Source organism: Cyprinodon tularosa, unplaced genomic scaffold (assembly GCF_016077235.1).
Source record: "Cyprinodon tularosa strain WSP-4 unplaced genomic scaffold, ASM1607723v1 ctg236, whole genome shotgun sequence".
NCBI classification, from domain to species: domain Eukaryota; kingdom Metazoa; phylum Chordata; class Actinopteri; order Cyprinodontiformes; family Cyprinodontidae; genus Cyprinodon; species Cyprinodon tularosa.
Genome location: NW_024038883.1, coordinates 244,372 through 268,544, shown reverse-complemented (window position 1 = coordinate 268,544; position 24,173 = coordinate 244,372). Strand labels below are relative to the sequence as shown.

The 24,173-nt window shown below is 42.0% G+C and overlaps 1 protein-coding gene across 2 annotated transcripts in view; it reads left to right on the top strand.

Moving 5' to 3' along the window:
* Positions 1 to 24,173, top strand: part of LOC119784891 (WD repeat-containing protein 7) — a 152,084-nt gene that overhangs the window by 112,621 nt on the left and 15,290 nt on the right. For both annotated transcript variants that reach the window (XM_038287157.1, XM_038287156.1), the window contains 4 exons: positions 9,064 to 9,250; positions 23,604 to 23,721; positions 23,807 to 23,956; positions 24,025 to 24,107. In XM_038287157.1, coding sequence (XP_038143085.1) covers positions 9,064 to 9,250; positions 23,604 to 23,721; positions 23,807 to 23,956; positions 24,025 to 24,107 — 538 coding nt within the window. The remainder of the gene's footprint in view (positions 1 to 9,063; positions 9,251 to 23,603; positions 23,722 to 23,806; positions 23,957 to 24,024; positions 24,108 to 24,173) is intronic.

Genomic DNA, 24,173 nt, shown 5'->3' with positions numbered 1-24,173 from the left:
AGTCGACGAGGAGAGGCAGGAAAACAAATCAAACTGATTGGATTTGAGTTTGTTTGCCGTTGGTTGTGCTGAATTTTGAGTCTAAAGGTGTTGCCATACCTGAGGTATTTAGGCCATTTAAAATGAACGCCGGTTGGTTTCCCATCGTGGTGTTAAAGTGATCACAGCAATCACGCTGCTGCACAGACCGATTAACCAGCATCTCTGTTCATTCATTCACCTTTATTGGCTTAACACTGAAGCATTTTAACCCATGAAGAAAAGGAAAGCTGAGAAAAAGATAAACCAGATTGTTATTCTAGCTTGATTAATGTGAAGGTCTGGCAAAGGAACTACTGAGGTTTATTTTTTATTTTTTGGAGAGGGAAATGTTTATGATCTGATGAGAAACCGGCTAATCATGGTCAAGCTAACGGCTAACAGGAATGAAGCAAAGAGCTAACAGGAATAAAGCTAACAGGACTAATGCTAACTGCTAACAGGAATGAAGCTAACAGGACTAATGCTAACAGCTAACAGGAATGAAGCTAACAGGACTGATGCTAACAGCTAACAGGAATGAAGCTAACAGGACTAATGCTAACAGCTAACAGGAATGAAGCTAACAGCTAACAGGATTAAACTAACAGCTAACAGGAATGAAGCTAACGACTATCAGGAATTAATTAATAGCTAACAGAAATAAAGCTAACAGGACTAATGCTAACTGCTAACAGGAATGAAGCTAACAGGACTAATGCTAACTGCTAACAGGAATGAAGCTATCGACTATCAGGAATTAATTAACAGCTAACAGGAATGAAGCTAACAGGATTAAACTAACGGCTAACAGGAATGAAGCTAACAGGACTAATGCTAACAGGAATGAAGCTAACAGGACTAATGCTAACAGCTAACAGGAATGAAGCTAACAGGACTAATGCTAACAGCTAACAGGAATTAAGCTAACAGGACTGATGCTAACAGCTAACAGGAATGAAGCTAACAGGACTAATGCTAACAGGAATGAAGCTAACAGGACTAATGCTAACAGCTAACAGGAATGAAGCTAACAAGACTAATGCTAACAGCTAACAGGAATGAAGCTAACAGGACTGATGCTAACAGCTAACAGGAATGAAGCTAACAGGACTAATGCTAACAGCTAACAGGAATGAAGCTAACAGCTAACAGGATTAAACTAACAGCTAACAGGAATGAAGCTAACGACTATCAGGAATTAATTAATAGCTAACAGGAATAAAGCTAACAGGACTAATGCTAACTGCTAACAGGAATGAAGCTAACAGGACTAATGCTAACTGCTAACAGGAATGAAGCTATCGACTATCAGGAATTAATTAACAGCTAACAGGAATGAAGCTAACAGGATTAAACTAACGGCTAACAGGAATGAAGCTAACAGGACTAATGCTAACAGGAATGAAGCTAACAGGACTAATGCTAACAGCTAACAGGAATGAAGCTAACAGGACTAATGCTAACAGCTAACAGGAATGAAGCTAACAGGACTGATGCTAACAGCTAACAGGAATGAAGCTAACAGGACTAATGCTAACAGCTAACAGGAATGAAGCTAACAGCTAACAGGATTAAACTAACAGCTAACAGGAATGAAGCTAACGACTATCAGGAATTAATTAATAGCTAACAGGAATTAAGCTAACAGGACTAATGCTAACAGCTAACAGGAATGAAGCTAACAGGACTGATGCTAACAGCTAACAGGAATGAAGCTAACAGGACTAATGCTAACAGCTAACAGGAATGAAGCTAACAGCTAACAGGATTAAACTAACAGCTAAAAGGAATGAAGCTAACGACTATCAGGAATTAATTAATAGCTAACAGGAATGAAGCTAACAGCTAACAGGATTAAACTAACAGCTAACAAGAATGAAGCTAACAGCTAAGGAATGAAGGCGGCAGTTACTTGAAATCAAGCTGTCAGTTTTGTTTGTTTTGTTAAAGTAAAGCTAATTAACTATTTGGGTCAAAATTAAATTCAGGAGATATTTTCATCGTATGAAACAAGTAAAATTCAAACATGAACTATTTAAATGGTACGATATAAATTCCTATTTTCTGCATTTTTCTCTCTTGAAGAAGAGTTAATTTCTCTATTGTCTTCATGTCATAGCATCACTATTAGTTTACTTCTGAAGGAGAACCACCATGTTTTCATAAATTCCACATTTTTCTTCCCCGTTTTACTTTGCTAATGTAGAAGCGAACATTTAATGTGGCCTTCTCATCGTGGAGTGTCATCATTTCTCTGGGGGTTTGTTTTCTTTCCAGTGTCTCTGCTTTTCTCCTGCAGCCGCTCTGATCCAGCCTTCATCCACTAACCAAGTCCCAGCATTGATTTACCTTCACCTCTCATTTAGGCTCAAACACACGCAGATGGAGAGAGAGGGCGGCTTGGAAAGAAAGCACAAAGCCTGTTAGTGCTCGTTTCAGGCTGCTACATTTTAGACATCACTAATCTGTCACTATTTCACACTCCTTCCTCACCTTGCTGCCTTCTCTGCACACACTTTAATCACCTTCTGTCTCCTAATGAGGCACGTTTACTGCCCCAGTTAGCGCCTCACTACAGACACGTGAGCTCTACTCTAACTGTGGGTTCATCAATAAATAAAGAGAATTGCTGCAAGTTTATGCATCAATTAAAGGTACAGAGGGCAATCTTTTATTTCCGGGTGGATCATTTAAATCAGTGGTCCTCCTACCTGTCAATGTTTCTGGTGATATGTTTAGCTAAGGCCGTCCTACGTGCTCCTATCGATAGCCATCTCTTTCTGCGCCTGCACACTTTCAGGCGTATATCTGTGGTGAGCTATGGTTCCAGACAGTCGTTGTTCGGAGAGCTCTACTCGCAAAGCATTATGGGATTTGCTGTCACAGCGGCCCTCTGTCACTACCCAAAAATGGCGCCCCAACGGGGAAGTGATCAACTGTCCTAACGGTCAGTTCACTGAGTTCACTATAAAGTCCACTATGTAGTCCCCGCTCTATTTAGTGATGGAGGGATTTAGGCGTTAGGGCGGACGTTCGGACTCAGTATGCTTGGATGAGCTATGAGAACAGCATCTATTGAATAGCGCTTTCAAGGTGACAGTGAAGCAGTTTTCAGTCGTTGCAACTTATAGTTCTAGTATATATCAGAAATGCTACCCGCTAAAAGCTTAATTTAGAAACTGGAGTTCTTCGTAGCATAGCGCTCCGTCTGGGTTAGCATCTCCTAGCAGCAGTGTCACTACCCGATCCGGCCTGGAAGCACGATATAGAATAACTTCCGGATAGGCAAAACTTTGTTTTTCTTACTTTTTTATTCTTTTGTCTTCTTCAGGCAGAGGTTCCTTTTAATATTTTTGTATTTGCGTAAATATTGCATATTCTAAAAACTAAAACAAAAGCAATGCATAAAAAAAAACTTAAATAGCATTTCGAAAATTACTGACTGCTCTGAGCATGTCCAAAGAAGACATCACGCAATACAATGGAGAGAATGTAAAACATATGGAAGAAAAACTCAAGTCTCATTGGAATCTGCCTTTTTTTTTATATACCAAATTTTAAACACTGATTTATTTATTTTTTTTAGCACCGAATTTTAAACATTGATTTTTTTTACACATTGCACTCTTTACAGTGAAGTTTTATCTGGTGAAAATTCAGCTGCAAAAAATTCAGCTGCAAAAAAATTCAGCTGCAAAAAAATTAGCTTGCAAAAAATTCAGCTACAAAAAATCTGCTGAAAAAAAATTGCTTGCAAAAAATTCAGCTGCAAAAAAATTAGCTTGCAAAAAATTCAGCTACAAAAAATCTGCTGAAAAAAAATTGCTTGCAAAAAATTCAGCTGCAAAAAATCAGCTGCAAAAAAATTTGCTTGCAAAAAATTCAGCTGCAAAAAATCAGCTGAAAAAAAATTGCTTGCCAAAAAAATCAGCTGCAAAAAATCAGCTGCACAAAATTTGCTTGCAAAAAATTCAGCTGCAAAAAATTTGCTTGCAAAAAATTCAGCTGCAAAAAATCAGCTGCAAAAAATCAGCTGAAAAAAAATTGCTTGCCAAAAAAATCAGCTGCAAAAAATCAGCTGCACAAAATTTGCTTGCAAAAAATTCAGCTGCAAAAAATCAGCTGCAAAAAATCAGCTGAAAAAAAATTGCTTGCCAAAAAAATCAGCTGCAAAAAATCAGCTGCACAAAATTTGCTTGCAAAAAATTCAGCTGCAAAAAATCAGCTGCAAAAAATCAGCTGAAAAAAAATTTGCTTGCAAAAAATTCAGCTGCAAAAAATCAGCTGAAAAAAAATTGCTTGCCAAAAAAATCTGCTGCAAAAAATCAGCTGCACAAAATTTGCTTGCAAAAAATTCAGCTGCAAAAAATTTGCTTGCAAAAAATTCAGCTGCAAAAATTCAGCTGCAAAAAATCAGCTGAAAAAAAATTGCTTGCCAAAAAAATCTGCTGCAAAAAATCAGCTGCACAAAATTTGCTTGCAAAAAATTCAGCTGCAAAAAATTTGCTTGCAAAAAATTCAGCTGCAAAAAATCAGCTGCAAAAAATTTGCTTGCAAAAAATTCAGCTGCAAAAAATTCAGCAGCAAAAAAATCACCTGAAAGAAATTTCGCTGCAAAGAAATTGCCTGGTAAAAATTAGACTCTAAATGTTTTGACGTTTTGGTGAAAACAAGCCAAAGCAATCTACACTCGATGAGGTGTGACCGGCTCAGTGATCCAAACAGATGAAAAACTCTAATTGCTGTCTATTTCTAGCTATTTGACGTCTTGTAATCATATCTATTTTACAAGAAAAACTCATCATTTAACTTCATTTAGTAGGGCAAAAAGCTACGCCCAACTGTTGTGTCATGTGATCAAGTGAGCTCATTTCATTGGCTAGAAGCTGCTCGACTGTATTAAGTGGAGATTGCTTTGGCTTCAGTTCACCAAAAGGTCGACACATTTGTAGGTGATTTTTTTAAATAAAAACGTATATTTTTCTTCCAGAAAAGTCTTAAATATTTTCTATACAATGTAGTTTAGCATTCTTTAATGTTTTAAGTATATAAATAAGTTTTTTCAATAACTTACGTAGTTTTTGGCAACCTGGATCTTATTATTCTGTTTGCGCAGGACGGATCGGGTCGTGAGAAGCAGCTAAACAAACCAATGCAATATTGTTTGTGTGACAATATTTTATTTCATATAGGAATCTAAACAGTTGTCAGTATTTTTAAGAAAGTATTTTAAAATGAATATTCCTCAAATACAGTCTGTTCCAACTAACTGTTGATCCCGTTAATGAAAATAATTCATTATTGAACTGAGAGGCGCTAACGGCTAATAACCTCCCTGTGGGATCAAAGGCTTTGCTTTCTGTTGGTATCGATGATCCCGTGTTCATGGTTTCATCTGTAACACGTTATCTCTGCTGTCAGTGGAGGTAGAATAATGGTGAAAATGAGGGAAGGCTGGAGCTGAATGTGCTAACCCCCCCGCCCCCCCCACCCCCCCAGTCTGTGTGGAAATAAACTAATAAAAAGAGCTGGATTGTCATTTAAGGTGGACTGGGGATGAAATGCCAGGAGAGCCAGCAGATGTTATTAGCTGTGTGTCTCTGGAGAAGGCCAGGACCCTCAGAGTCACCTCAGGATCATAACCAAAGTAAATGATCGCCCCCATATTCCATGTTTCTTCATATCTTGATTTTTTTTTGTATTTGCATTTAAAGTGAGGCCTGGGTTATTGATCTGTGAGCAGAGAGAGATGATATTGGTGCGATGAGAACAGATGAAGCGCGTCATGTAGAGGAGAGCTAACCGGAGGATCAGAGGCTCACGGCTGAATCCACATCATTTATTCTGCGTCTAAAGATGGATCTGCTGAGGCCGTGTTAGTGGAGCCGCCACAGGCCGGCAGAGATGATCGCTGGGGGGGAGGGGCTGTTTTCTGGACTCTTTAATGGTCAGTCCGTCCCCGCAGAGTCTGGCTCAAATGTCAGGTCAGCTATGAGGTGACCTCCTGTCTCCGTCCTCAGCAGGTTTTCTCCTCTAAGCTGCTTTGTTTTTATTCCTTACAGGACTGCAGGATTTCTTTACAGAAAACATAATTAGGTTTAAACGCCCCCCCTCTGCGGAGGCGGCCATCTTTCTGCGGTGGTCGCTGTCTGAAAGCAGTTTCCATGTTAACTTTGATCAAATCAGTGGTTTGATCCTCAGGGTGAGCAAACCTAACATCTACACACAGAATGTCTGCAGAGCAGGCCTGCAAATAACCATTATTTTACAAATCAATTCATCTGTTAATTATTTTTTCAATTAATCGATTTATTATCAGGTAGCAAAAGATTCCTGGAAGAAGATTTTCATCAAATGAAACTAAAACTTTCCTGTTTGAGGAGTTCTGGATTATAGAGCAGATTGATAGATGAAAAAGTTTCTTTGTCTTAAAGTCGTAGGGAAATCATATTTAAATATCAAATCATTCTGGTTTAAACATAAATATAAATGTTCTCTTTATCAGACCATATTGTCCCAAAAGTTAGAAAATTTCTATAAAAAAATGTTTTTTTCCGTTTTCTTCTGCAGGCCAGTTAGTTCTACGTCAGCCTGAACACCTAAATTCGGCCAATCATATATCAACGGTCATCTGTCAATCAAATGTTTTCGGTCATAGCATCTTGATTCATATGTCGCAGCTAATATACGCAACGGTTGAAACCAGAATCCTTTCCTTTCCCATTGAGTTGCGTCCCAGTGTTCACGGGGATGGACGTCTGTGTCTTCGGCAGGCGTAGAGCTAACAGAACTGGCAGCGTTGCGAGGCAAGGGCTCAAACATGTACGGCTGGAAGCCTTCTACACCAAACCAAGCTTCTGCCGCCCTGGCGTCCTCTTCCACAACATCTTCGTCCCCGCTTTCCTCCTCTAAATAAAAAATGGATGACGGAGGAGACTCATCCACGACCTCCGACACTAAACTCTCCTCCTCTTGCATGTTTCCGCTGTCCATAGCGTTCCTTGACAGCGTCGTTTCTAAGGCACCAATTTAGTGCTACTTGGTCCCAATGGAATTTCCCATTAGGAACCTGCTAGCACTAAGTTGCTAACTGGTTAGCAAGATGCTTCCCACAAACCGGCCACAACCAAACAACGAACCTTCCACCATAACAATCCCCTAACCTGACTCCGCCAGATGGATTAGCTCCGCATATCCATCTGGAAACCTTCCGTTGAAGTAATTTTGGGAAGGGGCGAAAATACTGGTTAGCTGATTGGCCTATGTTGGTGATAGACGGGCCAAATAAACCAATCAGATCAACGAAGCATATGACGTACTAACAGAGCGACGACGAAGAGGAGCCAATTGATCGATCAAACTCTTGCTGAAACCAGTGGGGAGAAGAGCAAAAACATCTTTTCCTCTGAGAAAAGCCTCCAGAGCAGTGTTTTGCTCTTCTTTCAGTGAAGAAATACTCTGTAATTCCCATAAAACTTGCTTAATAGCCACGCTAACGCTAGTTTCATCGGCTGAAGCCGCCATGTTCTTTAGACTGAACTGTCGCGCTTCTCGTTGCGTCACACCTCAACCCGCCTCAAAGCCAACGCTGATTGGACGTTTGTTTGGTGAACGGCTCCAAATTTTCTTTAACGGAGAGTCTCCAGACTGATCTGCGAGTGAAACCTTGAAAGCTCGCGAGATCAGGATGGTCTCACCAGGCTAACAATCCCGCCCCCTTGATAATCGACCAATTAAATTCACTTTATTCACTCGTCTAAAGTCGGGCACCACTCGGGAGAATTCGGAAATGCAACGATTGGAACAGCTGCTTTCCTACGACTTTAAATGCAAAATGGTTAAATGTCCATAATTCCTCCTATAAGCGGGTCGCTCTTTCAGCTAAAGGCACGTTGTAGAGTCTCCATACTGCAGTTAACTACATTAGTTGAGGATTATTTTGATAATTGATCAATCCAATCCACATCGCATCCACAACCCCTTTACAGGGAAACAAAACACCTCGCCTATTAAACCAGTGTTTGGTCCACCCTGTTCAGCCTGGAACTAAACGCTATTTCTGACATTTTTAATTGAAAAATCTTCCTGGATGGGAAGAGAAATTTCTTCTAACTTGGAAACCTTGGAATGGGGGTCGTTTGGCTTCTTTGTTAGCCTGCAATGCCCCATACCCGTCTATGTCTCTGAAAGGGGATTGTCGGTCTGGTCCTCCTTGTAAAGTGGTTGTGATGAAAGCGGGAAGCGATAAACTTCAAAAACCTACAATGCAGCATTTGAATTGGGCTGCTGGATAAAACCTGGAACTAAACGCTATTTCTGACATTTTGAATAGAAAAATCTTCCTGGATGGAAGAGAAACGTCTTCAGACTTGGAAACAAAGTCCATCGGATTGATTTTAACTTTTTTTGGGTGTCTTTGGTAGAAATAAACTGAATAAAAGACTAATTTTCAGAGACAAATCCTGACAGTAATGTGAAATTATGTAACATAAAAAACGTAAAATGTAGATTATTACACTTAAAAAGTGTTTGATATGAATTATGGCAAATATTTTTTTTTTTGCAATAAGCAATGTTGTTGCAGTGTGAGCTTTACTAAGGCAGGGAGGCCTTCTGAGATGCTGTTCTGGTTCCTCATGAAGCTCCAGAGTAACTCTGGTAGGTCAGCCTCTGCTGGAAAGGTTCTTCTCTCTGTCATGTGTGGATCCTGGTTCTGGTCGGGTTTCTTTGGACCCACAAACATTCAGAACCCTCCATGTTTATAACTTTTTTCTCCTCTGCTCTTGGTTTCTATCCTTCTGATATCTTTTTGCCTACTTCGTGCTGTGAGACGGTTTGAGATGTTGACGATGAGTTAGTTCCTGGTTTAATAAAGGGATGATGAACCGGATCAGTGCGGTTCCTCAGCGTCTCTTTCAGTCCGCCTCCATGGTCCGTTCTCCAATCACCGTCTGACTGAGAAGCTGTAACCTCTCAGATTGTCTCTGACTTTGAGGAAAGTTTGTTCAGCTCTGACTGCGGCTCCCTGGGCTGTGTTTCCAGGTAAGGCGCTGACCTTCCTGCTGCTGCAGCCCTCCAGCCCCAAGCTTCCCGCCCACAGCACCATCCGCCGCACCGCCATCGATCTGATCGGCCGAGGCTTCACCGTCTGGGAGCCGTACATGGACGTGTCGGCGGTGCTCATGGGACTGCTGGAGCTGTGCGCGGACGCAGAGAAGCAGCTGGCCAAGTGAGTGGCACACACACAAACACACACACACACACACACACACACGCGCAGCGTTATTAAATCGATGCAGACGTGACCCGTTTCACACCCAGAGCTCATCCGATCAAACATCTGCTCAGGTAGAGCAGAACTTCACACTGAAGCTGCAACTTGTTTTGATTTTGTTTTTTGTTTTTTTATCCATAAAATCAGACTAAAATGCGACATTTTATCCTTTTTTAGTATTTTTCTTTCTGCAGAACGGGCGGCTGCTCTTCAGCCATAAATCTGCTCAGACCAGCCAACCTTTCTGTCACGTTAGCAGGCAGATGGGATGAACGAGGTCTGGTTCTGGGCTGCAGTAGAACTCTCCTAACTCGCTGTAGGGCTTTGCTAAAGTATTCAGACCCCGTTTCCACATAAAAAACGTTTTCCTTCGGAAAATCCGGGTTATAAAAATCGAACTAACAATCGGCTTTTGTCTCTTTTCCCGTTTGACTGAAAAGCAAACTGATCCGCTGCTGGTAGCTGCATGGCCTCTGCCCCCCCGCCGCTGCATGTGTGATGACACCATCACTCTGGGTTAGCTTTGATGATGTCATCAGTGCGACAGAATTCATGAAAATAAACAATGGAGAGCAACATGAAGGAAAGCCAGTGGAAACAGAGTTGATTCTTGGATCAGAAGCGACTGGCGCGGCGCGTTGACATCCGTACGTTGCGTTCAATGGTATCATGTAATTTAGAGTCTTTTGACCCGGGTAGACACGCGTCAGTGAGTTGTTCCCATGGCAACTAAAAGCCCATTCTTCGGGGGTTTAAATGGGTTTTTCCCCCAGTAGTAAAACAGTATTAGTCTATTTTATCTGCAGACTAATTTCTACCACAGTTTGCTGCTTTCAGGTTGATTGAAACCTGAATACTTTGCTTTGCACCTCTGTCCTCCCCCTTTACTGTGATCCCCTTAAATAAATCACAAAACAACCAGCTGTCTCCAGATGTTACCTAGTTAGTAAATGTTAGTAACATGATCTAACCTGACAAGAGGCGGATGCAGAGAATTCTAGAGCCTGGAGCTGGTTGCTGACAGCGGGGATGTTTGCCCGTCGCCAGAAACACGGTCAGCTGGAAGGAGACAGAACAGACAATGATCCAAAGAGGAGGAGTTTAAAAATGTCTGACGGGGAGAAGTAGAAAACGGAGGAGGAGATCACCAAGGTGGAGACAGAGAGCCCATGAGACCTTCTTCTTCTTCTTTGACCAGCGGAAACACTGGAGCTGGACCCATAAAATCATCTCCTCCAACATCACCACAATGTTTGAGCCGGTTTAATGATTCTGATCCTGTTATCACTGCCATGCATCCATTGCAGCCGCCTTCCTGCAGCCGTTCCACCCCCTCCCTGCTCCAGAACGGGAACCAACGAGCGTTGGGATGAGATCTTCTCTGCTCTGATGCTCTGAAGTCAATCTGGACCACAGGAGGAAGAACTGGATGCTGCAGAGGCAGCTGGGTGAAGGTGGAGCCCAGGGGTGGAGGTTCTGGTTTGCTCCATGTCCTCCTCTCTGTCTCGCTTCCATTTCCTGTCTGCAAACCTCCAAAAACATGAAAATAAAAGTGACTCAAGAACAGAGGAAAAATTCTCAGGGTGTGAAAACTTTTTGAAAGAAGCTAAAGTTTTCACACCCTGAAATGCCTCAGGACAGTTTAAGTTGTTGTCATGTTTGCCTGATCGACCGTTAAATCACGGCTCTGATTCTGCAGCGGGCCGTTAAAGGGCTCATAGTGAGCGATGGAGGCGCCGCTGTAATCTGATTGGACGACATTACGATGATGTAGTGAAGTCTGTCCTGTTCTGACACCAGTCGGACCTGGCCTCCTTCCTAAAGCTTCTCTCCGTTTCTCTGGTTCTGCTCCGCGGAGCTCCGCCTCCAGGTGCTGCTGGTTCTGGACGGATCGACTCACGACCTTTTAAAATGTGTTTGATTTACAGAAGCTGCTGTCATTAATCTCCCGCTGCTGCCAGGTCCTAATGCTCTCCGCCGCTGCAACATTAGCAGGTTTAACCTGATAAACGCCGCAGCAGAACATCGGCTCAGTTTCCCATCAGCTGACAGAGTTTGTTATTAGATCCTTAAAACAGGGAAAAAGTATGGAAGAGGATTTGGGGCCACTGGACAAAAAAAAAAGATTTTTTTATCTTAATATGGGAAAAAAAAGTCAAAATTCTGAATTTTTTCCCCGTATTTAACTAAAATAAAATTAAAAAAAATCAATAAACTTTTTTCTTTCAAAGTGGCCCTAATATTCTTCCATAAAACAGTTTTATTACTGCACATTTATACCTCCTGAGGCGAATGGCTGCCTTACCTGTCTGGTTCTTTTGGGTTTAAAGGAAAAGTTTGGTCAGCAGGAATAATCAATGGATCATTATTTATAGCTAATACTAATATGTTTGCAGTGATTTAATCTATTTAGCGTTAATTAGTAAAGAAATAAAACAAAAAGTAATGCATTTCATCGCGATCACTGAGTCTGGGAGCGGCCATTTTCCCCCACATATAGTAGCCCCTCCCTCCTGCCATCTTCCAGCAGTGACGTCACGGTGCGGTAAGCCTAGCGCCATTCTCCCCGCTTTCCAAGCTAAATCAATGGGAACTACTAGACACATCTGCAATCAACAACAATTATTGAAGATTTCCAGAGGACTTCACCATTGAAATTCACCACAGCTATAGTGAAACTGACAATGCCCACGTGCATGGCAGCTGGATGCTGGAATACATCGGGTAAAAGTGGAAAAAAAGAGTTATTCCACCTTTCTGATTCCTGATCCTCCACGGACGGGTTGGTCGTTGGATCGCCAACTTGAAGAGGGAGGATTTGCCATCGAACTTCTGGCCAGAGAAAAAACCCGTAATATGTAGCCAACATTTGGAAGAAGAATGTTTTCAAGATGACTTGGATAATAGCGCGTTGTGACAAACACCAGATACAGCACTGGGACTTGATCAACAGCCGATACCGCACTGTGACGTCACTAACCAGTAGGTGGCAGTAGTGTTCTTTGACAAACATGGATGCCTCCAGTAAAGCACATTCACATGAAAATTACTGTGAATTAAAAACACTGATCATTTATTGAACAGGATGGAATCATTTCAGATTTAAAGAACTTTCAGAAGTTTGAATTCTGAATATGAGCGGATTTTTCCTTTAAACCACTGTCACACCTTAACCATTTAGACCAGCGTGTGCTTGATAAGTTGGATAAGTTATGGGTCAGTTTTCTGCACGCTGAAACACGCTGGCACACCTCGACATTCAGCGAGGACGTTGAGAAATTTTGGTTCACTCTATAAAGCCTGGAACTCAACCCTATTTCTGATATTTTCCTGGATGGGAAGAGAAACGTCTTCAACCTTGAAATCAAAGTCCAGTGGATTGATTTTTTAACTTTTTTGGAACGACTATGACCTGGATGACTGAGAATCTTCACCAGCAAGTCACTGAGTCGTTCCTGAAACTCTCCTGAAACTCTGGAACTGTTCTTTCTCCTGTCAACACAAACGCTGACCGCATCGCCATGGAAACATCTTCAGAAGAACCGAGCCAAAGTCTGGCCTGTTTGGTGGATCTCATGAGATGATCAAGAATTTACACAAACGGCTGCGAATGTTAAATACTCGGAATGGAAAAACGCATTTAAGAGGTGATTTATTTTTTTTTGCCCCTAAAAAGATTAGAAACTGTCAGAACTTCCTTTGAGTGGATTAAAAACGCCCATTGTGCCAAATCAAAAGATAAATCTCTGTTTTGCTTCCTGAGGCGTTTAGTCTGGAACAAAGCGGTTAGAAAACCGATGTGGACCAAACCAGTAAAACCACTGGAGGAGGAGCAGAGCTTCCGGGTCGCTCCTGGATTTTAGGTCAAACCTTCGCTTCATGCCGACTCTTCAGAGTAAAGCTCCACCTGCAAAGGAAATAAAGATGGAACAGAAAATCATTCAGTGACCATTTGGAATAAAGACCTTCTTCCTTTGCGAAGACCAGCGGGGTGAAAAGTACAAACATTTGTTACTTCAGTAGAAGCATAGATGCTGCAGTTTAAAAACACTCTGGTAAAAGTTGAAGTATCAACTTGACCTCTTTACTCAAGTAAAAGTGAAAAAGTATGCGCTCCAAAAACTACTTAAAGTATAAAAGTATAAAATAACCTTTAAAAAAACAGCCAGATGCCGCTATATGAAATTAAAGCTCAATTTTTGGACTATTTCTATAAATCCTCTGAGATAGGGCCAAGGATGAGGGAGGTCTTGTTGGTCTCCGTCTCCCGATACGCTCTCGCCTGTGTCCGACCTTTCAGACATTTCAACATCTTTTTCTGAATCCCACATTGTAGCATGGTATAGACAATTCACGTTAGCAGTTTGAAGAACACCTGCTTGCTTCTGATGATTTCCTTTAGCTAACCAATGAGTGTTTGCCTTCTATGACTCATCCGATCACACTAGTTTTCACTAGATGTGGGTGGAGCCAATGATCTGCATTGGATGGAGCACATGACGGGAAATAAAGATTTAGAAACATTAAACCAGGGTAACCAATTAAAAATCAGCGGGTCTGAATAAAGAAAATCATCAACCAGTAAATTATTTGATCGTTTTATTATAATCTGATTGTTTTGGTTTCATAAGTAACCGGTATTTAAAATCTAAAAGTCACCATAAAGTTGTATTTTTTAGTCTGAGACGACTGACTTCTCTTTCCAGACCTTCAAAATAAAGTAAGGTGAGAGCCTAAAAGCTTTTTCTGATAGCTATTAACCGTTTTTTAGCTTTCTGGGAAAATAAGATGCTGTTAAAGGTCTGCGATTACTCATAATTATTGCCCGCTATTTCTAGCAGAAAAACAAAATGAACAGATCGATACAGGAATGATTCATTTTCTTTTCAATTCACTAAAAAGAACTGCTGTCTCCATGACTACTGGCTCTACCTTTGCTCTGATCGTTCCTCCATTTTCTGTATGAAATATATTTATTCTGAATATCATTTTTAAAACTTTAACCTCTGCGAAGCCACCGGTGTTTACAACTAATAACTCAGAACGCATGAAAAGTCCACAGATTAAAAGTTATCCAGATTATTTATAATAAAAATATTCCATTATGAGAAAATCGCCACATAACCTCCAGTTTTTGACATCAGAAATGTTAGCTGGTCATAGCTAATGCTTAGCATCTTGCTAATATTTACTTCGTATTTCCTCATTTGTTAGCCCACGATGTTTAGTATGGTTCATTACATCGTCTTCTTACCTACAAACTAAAGTGTCCACATCTTTTTATGAGGCGATTTGATTCAGGGACAGCCGATGAAGTCTCACAAACCCTCCTTGCCTTTCATCCAATGACGCACAGAGAAGAGCGATATTACGCCTCCTAGAGCTCTGCTGTTATTGGTTAAGACCGCGTGGGCTGTTTGGCTTTATAGCCAATGAAATAAGGTTTAAATCAAGGCTGGACATGGCTGGGTTATATAAAGCAGAGGCTCTGCTTTATATAACCCACAGCTGAGAGTGGATCAATGCGCAGCTCCAAGCTGAATAATAACAACGGTTTATTTTATCACAAAGCCTTAGGCTAAAAATTAAAACAAAATACAGCTCAGTAAAGGCACTGACGCTTATTTTAGCTCGAAAAGCAGCAGTTTCACTATTTTTTTTTTTTATTATAGATTTTTATGTCATTGTAAGTGTAAAAAAGTTTTTTTTTTTTTTATATACACTGATTCTAAAAAAAAAAAAAAGTGGAAAATACTTGCTTCATAAATATTTTGTGGCCATCAAAATGCTTCCGTGTTATTCTATGGGTCAGATGGAACAATCTGGCACCTTTGGAGTAGCCTGGTGAGACCATCCTGAAGTTGCGAGCTTTCAAGGTTTCACTCGCAGATCAGTCTGGAGACTCTCTGTTGAAGAAAATTTGGAGCCGTTCACCAAACGAACGTCCAATCAGCGTTGGCTTTGAGGCGGGTTGAGGTGTGACGCAACGAGAAGCGCGACAGTTCAGTCTAAAGAACATGGCGGCTTCAGCCGATGAAACTAGCGTTAGCGTGGCTATCGAGCAAGTTTTATGGGAATTACAGAGTATTTCTTCACTGAAAGAAGAGCAAAACACTGCTCTGGAGGCTTTTCTCAGAGGAAAAGATGTTTTTGCTCTTCTACCGACTGGTTTCGGCAAGAGTTTGATCTATCAATTGGCTCCTCTTCATCGTCGCTCTGTTAGTACGTCATATGCTTCGTTGATCTGATTGGTTTATTTGGCCCGTCTATCACCAACATAGGCCAATCAGCTAACCAGTATTTTCGCCCCTTCCCAAAATTACTTCAACGGAAGGTTTCCAGATGGATATGCGGAGTCAGGTTAACTTTGGAGATGCTGGTTACACCAAAAACCCCACAGCTCTGGAACTGTAGCCAGAGGTCTGAAATTTTCTGAATTTGTAGCATGAAGTAGAATAAATTTATAATCTGAAGCATGTTTTATTACTGTTGTTTAAAAAGACCTATTATTTTTAAAAATAAAAAACATCTTTGAGTCATGTTTGAACTGATGCAGCTTAGGCTGTCTTTTACTCACCCTGTTTTCATTTACAGGTGCTGGTCATAAAATTAGAATATCATGAAAAAGTAGATTGATTTCAGTAATTCCATTTAAAAAGTGAAACTTGTATATTATATTCATACATTACATACAAACTCATATATTTCAGATGTTTATTTTGTTTAATTTTGATGATTACAAATGACAACAAATGAAAATCTCAAATTCATCATATCAGAAAATTAGAATATTACTGAAGACCAATAAAAACAAAGGATTTATAGAAATGTTGGCCAACTGAAAAGTATGAACATGAAAAGTATGAGCATGTACAGCACTCAGTATTTAGTTGGGCCTCCTTTGGCCTGTATTACTGCAGCAATGCGGCGTGGCATGGAGTCGATCAGTCTGTGGCACTGCTCAGGTGTTATGATAGCCCAGGTTGCTCTAATAGTGGCTTTTAGCTCTTCTGAATTGTTGGGTCTGGTGTATTGCATCTTCTTCTTCACAATACCCCATAGATTTTCTATGGGGTTAAGGTCAGGAGAGTTTGCTGGCCAATTAAGAACAGGGATACCATGGTCCTTCAACCAGGTACTGGTAGCTTTGGCACTGTGTGCAGGTGCCAAGTCCTGTTGGAAAATGAAATCTGCATCTCCAAAAAGTTGGTCAGCTGCAGGAAGCATGAAGTGCTCTAAAACTTCCTGGTATGTGGCTGCGTTGACCCTGGACCTCAGAAAACACAATGGACCAACACCAGCAGATGACATGGCACCCCAAACCATCACTGACTGTGGAAACTTTACACTGGACTTCAAGCAACGTGGATGAAGTGCCTCTCTTCTTTTCCTCCAGACTCTGGGACCTTGATTTCCAAAGGAAATGCAAAATTTACTTTCATCAGAGAACATCACTTTGGACCACTCACCAGCAGTCCAGTCCTGTTTCTGTTTAGACGCTTCTGACGCTGTCTGTGGTTCAAGAGTGGCTTGACACAAGGAATGCGACAGCAGAAACCCATGTCTTTCATACGTCTGTGTGTGGTGGTTCTTGAAGCACTCACTCCAGCTGCAGTCCACTCTTTGTGAATCTCCCCCACATTTTTGAATGGGTTTTGTTTCACAATCCTCTCCAGGGTGCGGTTATCTCTCTTGCTTGCACACTTTTTTCGACCACATCTTTTCCTTCCCTTCGCCTCTCTATTAATGTGCTTGGACACTGAGCTCTGTGAACAGCCAGCCTCTTTAGCGATGACCTTTTGTGTCTTGCCCTCCTTGTGCAAGGTGTCGATGGTCGTCTTTTGGACAACTGTCAAGTCAGCAGTCTTCCCCATGATTGTGTAGCCTATAGAACTAGACTGAAAGACCATTTAAAGGCTTTTGCAGGTGGTTTGAGTTAATTAGCTGATTAGAGTGTGGCACCAGGGGCCATCAATTTTGAACCTTTTCACAATATTCTAATTTTCTGATATGATGAATTTGAGATTTTCATTTGTTGTCATTTGTAATCATCAAAATTAAACAAAATAAACATCTGAAATATATGAGTTTGTATGTAATGTATGAATATAATATACAAGTTTCACTTTTTAAATGGAATTACTGAAATCAATCTACTTTTTCATGATATTCTAATTTTATGACCAGCACCTGTATATCTTCAGAAACTAGAAGGCCTTAGCTTTCATATGATGTATCCCACTTCTAATTTGCACCCATAGTTCCTCAATTATTTGCTTTTCCAGTTGGGTATGAAAAATATTACTTCAAAATGAAGGTGGATGTTAACCCTTTATAGGGTAAGTTTCCATTTTTAATCACTTGCAAATGGAGTGCCATTTCTTTTCCTCTCAGTTATTTTTTTTAATATATACGGGCAAGTTGGCGTTTCTTGTAATTACATTAACATTAATTTATGCCATCAAAATATACATATTTTTTGAACGTTACAAAGGTAATAAGTAGGGATGCAGGATATTCGGATTTTGGCCGATATGCCGATATTTTAAAACTCATGTAGCCGATAACCGATATCGATACCGATGTTAAAGCTGGACAAAAATAAGTAGTCATTGAAAATAGCAGTTTTGTTATCCATTTCTGACACTTTGAAAAATAATATACTCAAATATATTTTCATATGCTGATATCAAATAGATTTTTAAAAACGCGGTATCGATCTATTTTACTTTCAAAATCTGGTGAAATTTCATCGTTCTGTTACAAACTCTCGTGATATTTTGCAAATTCTTGTGAGATTTTGTTAGTAAAATAGATCGATACCGCGTCAATATATCAACATATAAAAATATGGCAACATTTGGTGAATTTTCGGGGGATTTCGTAGCATATCGATGACATATAGCAATATTTCATTAGTAAAAGAGATTGATATGGTGTTTTTAAATGGCAATATATCAGCATATGAAGATATTGGGATATTTTAATGGATCAATATTTTTTCCCTCGTCTTTAGAAGTTTTTAAGTCTGTAAAAAAGAAGTTTTTGAGGAAGAAGACGTAGTATTTTTATTTTTTTTTTTAGACTTTAGAAACTCAGAAGCTGATCAAATATCGGGTTAAATATCGGTGGGGGGGCCGATGTCCGATATTCAGTTTTAAGGCCGATACCGATAGGGGGCCGATTATATCGTGCATCCCGAGTAATAAGGTCTTGTCCTGGATTCCAATAACACACTACAAAAATGATCTTTAAATTTGTCTTAAAATAAGTGTATTTACCCTTAATTTAGTAGGTAAATAAAAAAATCTCCCAGCTGAAGGAGCATTTTTATCCTTAAAATCAGATTATTTGATATTATGCTCTTGAAAGAGGAGACTTTTTCCTTATTTTAAATGTATATTTTCTTTTTCCATTTGCAAAGTATCTCACTTACCTGCTCAGTTCAAGAAAAAATGCACTTATTTGACTTAGATTTCAGTTTTTGCTTGAAATTAAGATGTTTAAAGTGTTTCCCTTTTATTATCAATCCGGACTTTTCTGGTGTCTAACGTGTTTTTTAAGGAAGTAGCTCAGTTCAGATCAGACTTCTCAGGATAAAGATGGATTTAGCGGCTGGATGTTCCATCCGTTAATCCGCTCTCTGCTCCTCTCACCTCCCAGAATCCTTCCTGTCTCCCTTCCTGCTCCTGATGTTTAGGATTTCTCTGCTGATTAAAGTCCCGCCTTCATGAAAGGATCCTCTCACCTCGTCCAGTTTAGAATCCGTTTCCACAGGCCGGAAAAACATGTTTGAACTTTTTAATTTCTAAATGAAATGTGACTGTTTAATGTAATAAAAGTGATCAAAAAGAATAATTCAGCCCAGCTCTGTGCCGCCGTCTCTGCTGATAATCTGGATTATTTCATTACATGCTTCAGATGTCGGTCATTAACCTCGACGGGCTCGGGTGCAATTAACTGGCCGCAGTCCTGCAGCTTTATATCAACACTGTGACTGTTTCCAATTACAGCCGCATCTCCAAATGAGATGAAGCGCCTCAGTTTGGCTGATTTATAGCCGATATATTAGCAGCATTAATTAGAGGCCGTGCAGCTGCGGCGTGTGTTGGGAGGAGATGAATGGTGCAGCCGCCGCTTCCTCTCTGAGGGCCGCGTGGACAGCTGTGTGTGCGTCTAATGCCTGTTGCATTGTGGGAGTCCATTATGCTGTCGCCTGCTGAATGGCTCCCATTGACTCAGCCTTGACATTATAAGCTGTCCGCTAATCTCTTCACTCCATATATTAGCGATGCTCAGCCACTCTGCGGGCTTTCTTCTTCAACGTCTCAATCCGTCGGTAAATCATCGTGTGCAAAGAAAAGCTTTATTCTGTCCTGCACATCTGACAGCAGCGCTGATGAAGACGTGTGGAAGGAAATGCAGCTCTGCTTTATGATAAAAATATTAATTTCTTGCCAAATCCAGTAATTCACAGTAAGGCAAACCCAGGAAGACGCTTTTTTCTGGAGTTTTCTTTCTGCTTCAATCCTAAGATCAGCAGCACTGTTGGGTAAGGTGGAGGTTCTGTGGTACTGGGGGACGGGGCCTTTTAAAGAAAATCATCTGTTTTTTGTTCTGATAAACTATATATACACTCACCGGCCACTTTATTAGGTACTCCATGCTAGTAACGGGTTGGACCCCCTTTTGCCTTCAGAACTGCCTCAATTCTTGGTGGCATAGATTCAACAAGGTGCTGGAAGCATTCCTCAGGGAGTTTGGTCCATATTTACATGATGGCATCACACAGTTGCCGCAGATTTGTCGGCTGCACATCCATGATGCGAATCTCCCGTTCCACCACATCCCAAAGATGCTCTATTGGATTGAGATCTGGTGACTGTGGAGGCCATTTGAGTACAGTGAACTCATTGTCATGTTCAAGAAACCAGTCTGAGATGATTCCAGCTTTATGACATGGCGCATTATCCTGCTGAAAGTAGCCATCAGAAGTTGGGTACATTGTGGTCATAAAGGGATGGACATGGTCAGCAACAATACTCAGGTAGGCTGTGGCGTTGCAACGATGCTCAATTGGTACCAAGGGGCCCAAAGAGTGCCAAGAAAATGTTCCCCACACCATGACACCACCACCACCAGCCTGAACCGTTGATACAAGGCAGGATGGATCCATGCTTTCATGTTGTAGACGCCAAATTCTGACCCTACCATCCGAATGTCGCAGCAGAAATCGAGACTCATCAGACCAGGCAACGTTTTTCCAGTCTTCTATTGTCCAATTTCCATGAGCTTGTGCAAATTGTAGCCTCAGTTTCCTGTTCTTAGCTGAAAGGAGTGGGACCCGGTGTGGTCTTCTGCTGCTGTAGCCCATCTGCCTCAAAGTTCCACGTACTGTGCGTTCAGAGATGCTCTTCTGCCCACCTTGGTTGTAACGGGTGGTTATTTGAGTCACTGTTGCCCTTCTATCAGCTCGAACCAGTCTGGCCATTCTCCTCTGACCTCTGGCATCAACAAGGCATTTCCGCCCACAGAACTGCCGCTCACTGGATGTTTTTTCTTTTTCGGACCATTCTCTGTAAACCCTAGAGATGGTTGTGCGTGAAAATCCCAGTAGATCAGCAGTTTCTGAAATACTCAGACCAGCCCTTCTGGCACCAACAATCATGCCACGTTCAAAGTCACTCAAATCACCTTTCTTCCCCATACTGATGCTCGCTTTGAACTGCAGGAGATTGTCTTGACCATGTCTACATGCCTAAATGCACTGAGTTGCCGCCATGTGATTGGCTGCTTAGAAATTAAGTGTTAACGAGCAGTTGGACAGGTGTACCTAATAAAGTGGCCGGTGAGTGTAGATATATGGAGCGACAGTGGCGCCGGATGTAGGAGTTTGCCCTGAAATCGAAGGATTGACGGTTCTTTCAGTGTCGTTGTGCCCTTGGGCAAGACACTTCACCTGCATTGTCTACTGATGGTGGTCAGAGGGCCCGGTGGCGCCAGTGTACGGCGGTGGCTACAATGTAGCTTTCCACCATCAGTGTGTGAGTGTGTGCGTGAATGGGTGAATGTCTGAATGTAGCGTAAAGCGCTTTGGTAAAACTCTCCTGACTTGAAAAAAAGTGCTATATAAGTACAGGCCATTTACCATATAGATGTCTAATGCTACGTTCTGACCGCGAGCAGCAGAAGCAGCTGGTTTACATGCAAAGTCAATGTTTGACGAGCATCTTGGCGCAGCAAAAGGTCGCATCAACCAATGAGAGAAGCTGATCTGGGAGCTGGCAGGGAGTCAGACGCAGCACTGCTGATGCAGAGCGCTATGATCACTCCTCTGAAACAGTTTAACGCCTAAATTAACTTCAAATGTAGAAACCTGCCGGCAGAATATGTTGGCTTTTATTATCCTGCTGCCTGCAGTTTGTAGCACAGACCTGAAAAACGCTAACATCTACTTCCAGCCGCCACCAACAGGAGGGGAAAACCCTGGAGAGGCGAGCGGACAATAATCAGATTTTACAAAACAATCAGAATTGAGAATTAAGGCGTGAACTGTGAGGGTCTAAGATGCTCAGACTTTAAGAACAAACCCTGAAGATAAAAGACTGATTAACACATTAACACCTGGCAGCTGAGGCCGGTTCTGATAGCAAACGTTCACTTCTTCCTCGTCTGTTTTAAATGTGGTGCGCTGCTCCTCACCTATATGCTAACAGCTGCCAACCAGCTAGCTAACAGCTGTTTCTTCATGCAACATCTCACTCTTTCTACGGTAATAACAGTCTACGGGCAACATTGACCCCCCAATTGATAAAATGGTGAAATCGGGGACATTTCTGGGGACAGTTTTAGCCGGCGACAGGCGGTCCAAAACAGGGACTGTCTCCGGAACCAGTGTTGCCAACTCCTCAGTAAGGAAAATAGCTATTGGCTGTGCTAAAAGTCGCTAAATGACGTCATCACCTAATTTGCATAATCTGCCACAGGAAGTGATGTGCATGTTATTGATGCTGTGGGAGAAATAATGTCGTTACAGAAAGACAAAAAGTGAGTAAAACACTATATAATAGTGTTTTTACTCACTTTACTAAACAATATATAGAGCTACTTATTTATTTAAGATAAAATATTTCAAATTCAGTTATTCATTTTAGACCAAATAACATTTTACATTTACATCCCGCTCGCTCCCGCCTTGAATGTAAGTCAGGGCGGATCGGCACTGCGTGATCAATTTGCGCCGTCAATCCCGGCGCATGCGCGCTTCATTTGCAGTCTGGACGCTGAGGGTAAACATCCTGCGGCTCTGACTGCAGCGCTGAGAGGGACTCCTGCGGGAGAACGGGGTTGGGATGGGGGAGGCGCCCCACAGCAGCGGCCGCCGCTGGAGGACAAGAGTAGGAACGATACATGCTTTCACGTAAGAGTCTCCAAAAGCCGCCATTGACCCCGTAAAAAGTCGCCAGATTTGTCGCTAGTCGCTTTTTTGAAAAATAGTCGCTGGAGGGGTCTGAAAAGTTGCTAAATATAGCGACAAAGTCGCAGAGTTGGCAACACTGACTGCGACATCTGGTCACCGTACTGTTATATTAGTATAAGAGATACAATAAAACAACACTTAGATGCTAACGCTGAAGTATAAGTAGTATTATTTAATCTGACGTGTGGTAGCTGAAGATTAAAATATGGGCTTTCTGTGTGGAAGTGAATCTAGTCTAAAGGCTGATTTATGCTTAGAAACCAGAACGCAGATATGCCCCGCCCCCTTCTGCAGACACTCTGCTGTACTTCTCCAAATTGTAGGTGACCGAACACAGGAGGCCTCTGATTGGTCAAATCTACTTCCGCTCTACTCTATGCGTATTTCCTGTTTGGTTCCTTACCGGCTTGTTTTGTTTGTCTGGCCGCCATTTTGAAAATCGATTGGTGAAGATGGAGCAGCTAGCAGAGCGAGGTGCGCGAGAACGCTGGGAGCCTTTTCCACCTGGATCCCCGCTCTTTTTGGCCCTCATGTCCCTCCGTTGTCGGATAAACTTGCCCCCACTTCCTCACCGCCTCGGTCGTATCTAGACCCAAAGCTAGTTCCTGATTGGCCCTCTGGTGTTGTGGCGTGGAATAACATAGCGCAGACCACGCTTCAATATTGGGCATATATCAAAAATATCTGCGACACGCTGCTGCAGCCCTTTACCAATAAGACCAATATCTTTCAAATTATATATTCGCGTTTCTTTATTTGTGATGTTTATGAGGGTAATTTCTTTTTTATCCGACCAGCCGTATCGTCTGTCTCTCTGTGTTCCCTCAGCATCTCCATGGGTCTGCCCCTGAACCCTCCTGCAGATTCGGCCCGCTCCGCCCGCCACGCCCTCTCTCTCATCGCCACCGCCCGCCCACCAGCCTTCATCACCACCATCGCTCGAGAGGTGCGGCCAGGACCCCTCACTGAGCTCCTTCAGGAGGTTTCTCTCCATGCTCCTCATGGAGTTTGATCGTCTGTTTTCCTTCTAGGTCCATCGTCACAACGCCGCTCAGGCCAACTCCCAGTCCCAGCAAAACGTCCACACCACCACCTTGGCCCGGGCGAAGGCAGAGATACTGCGAGTCATCGACATCCTGATCGAGAAGATGCCGGGAGACGTCGTGGACCTGCTGGTGGAGGTGAGCCGTAGGGCAGCATGAATCCAGCTGCAGGCGTCAGCAGATGTTCTGATCTGTGGATCTTCCAGGTGATGGACATCATCATGTACTGCATTGAAGGCTCCTTGGTGAAGAAGAAAGGCCTGCAGGAGTGTTTCCCTGCTATCTGCAGGTATGTTTGGAACCCAGCCAGGCAGAGGAGCTGAACCTCCCAGGTCAAAGGTCAGCTCCCACTGGA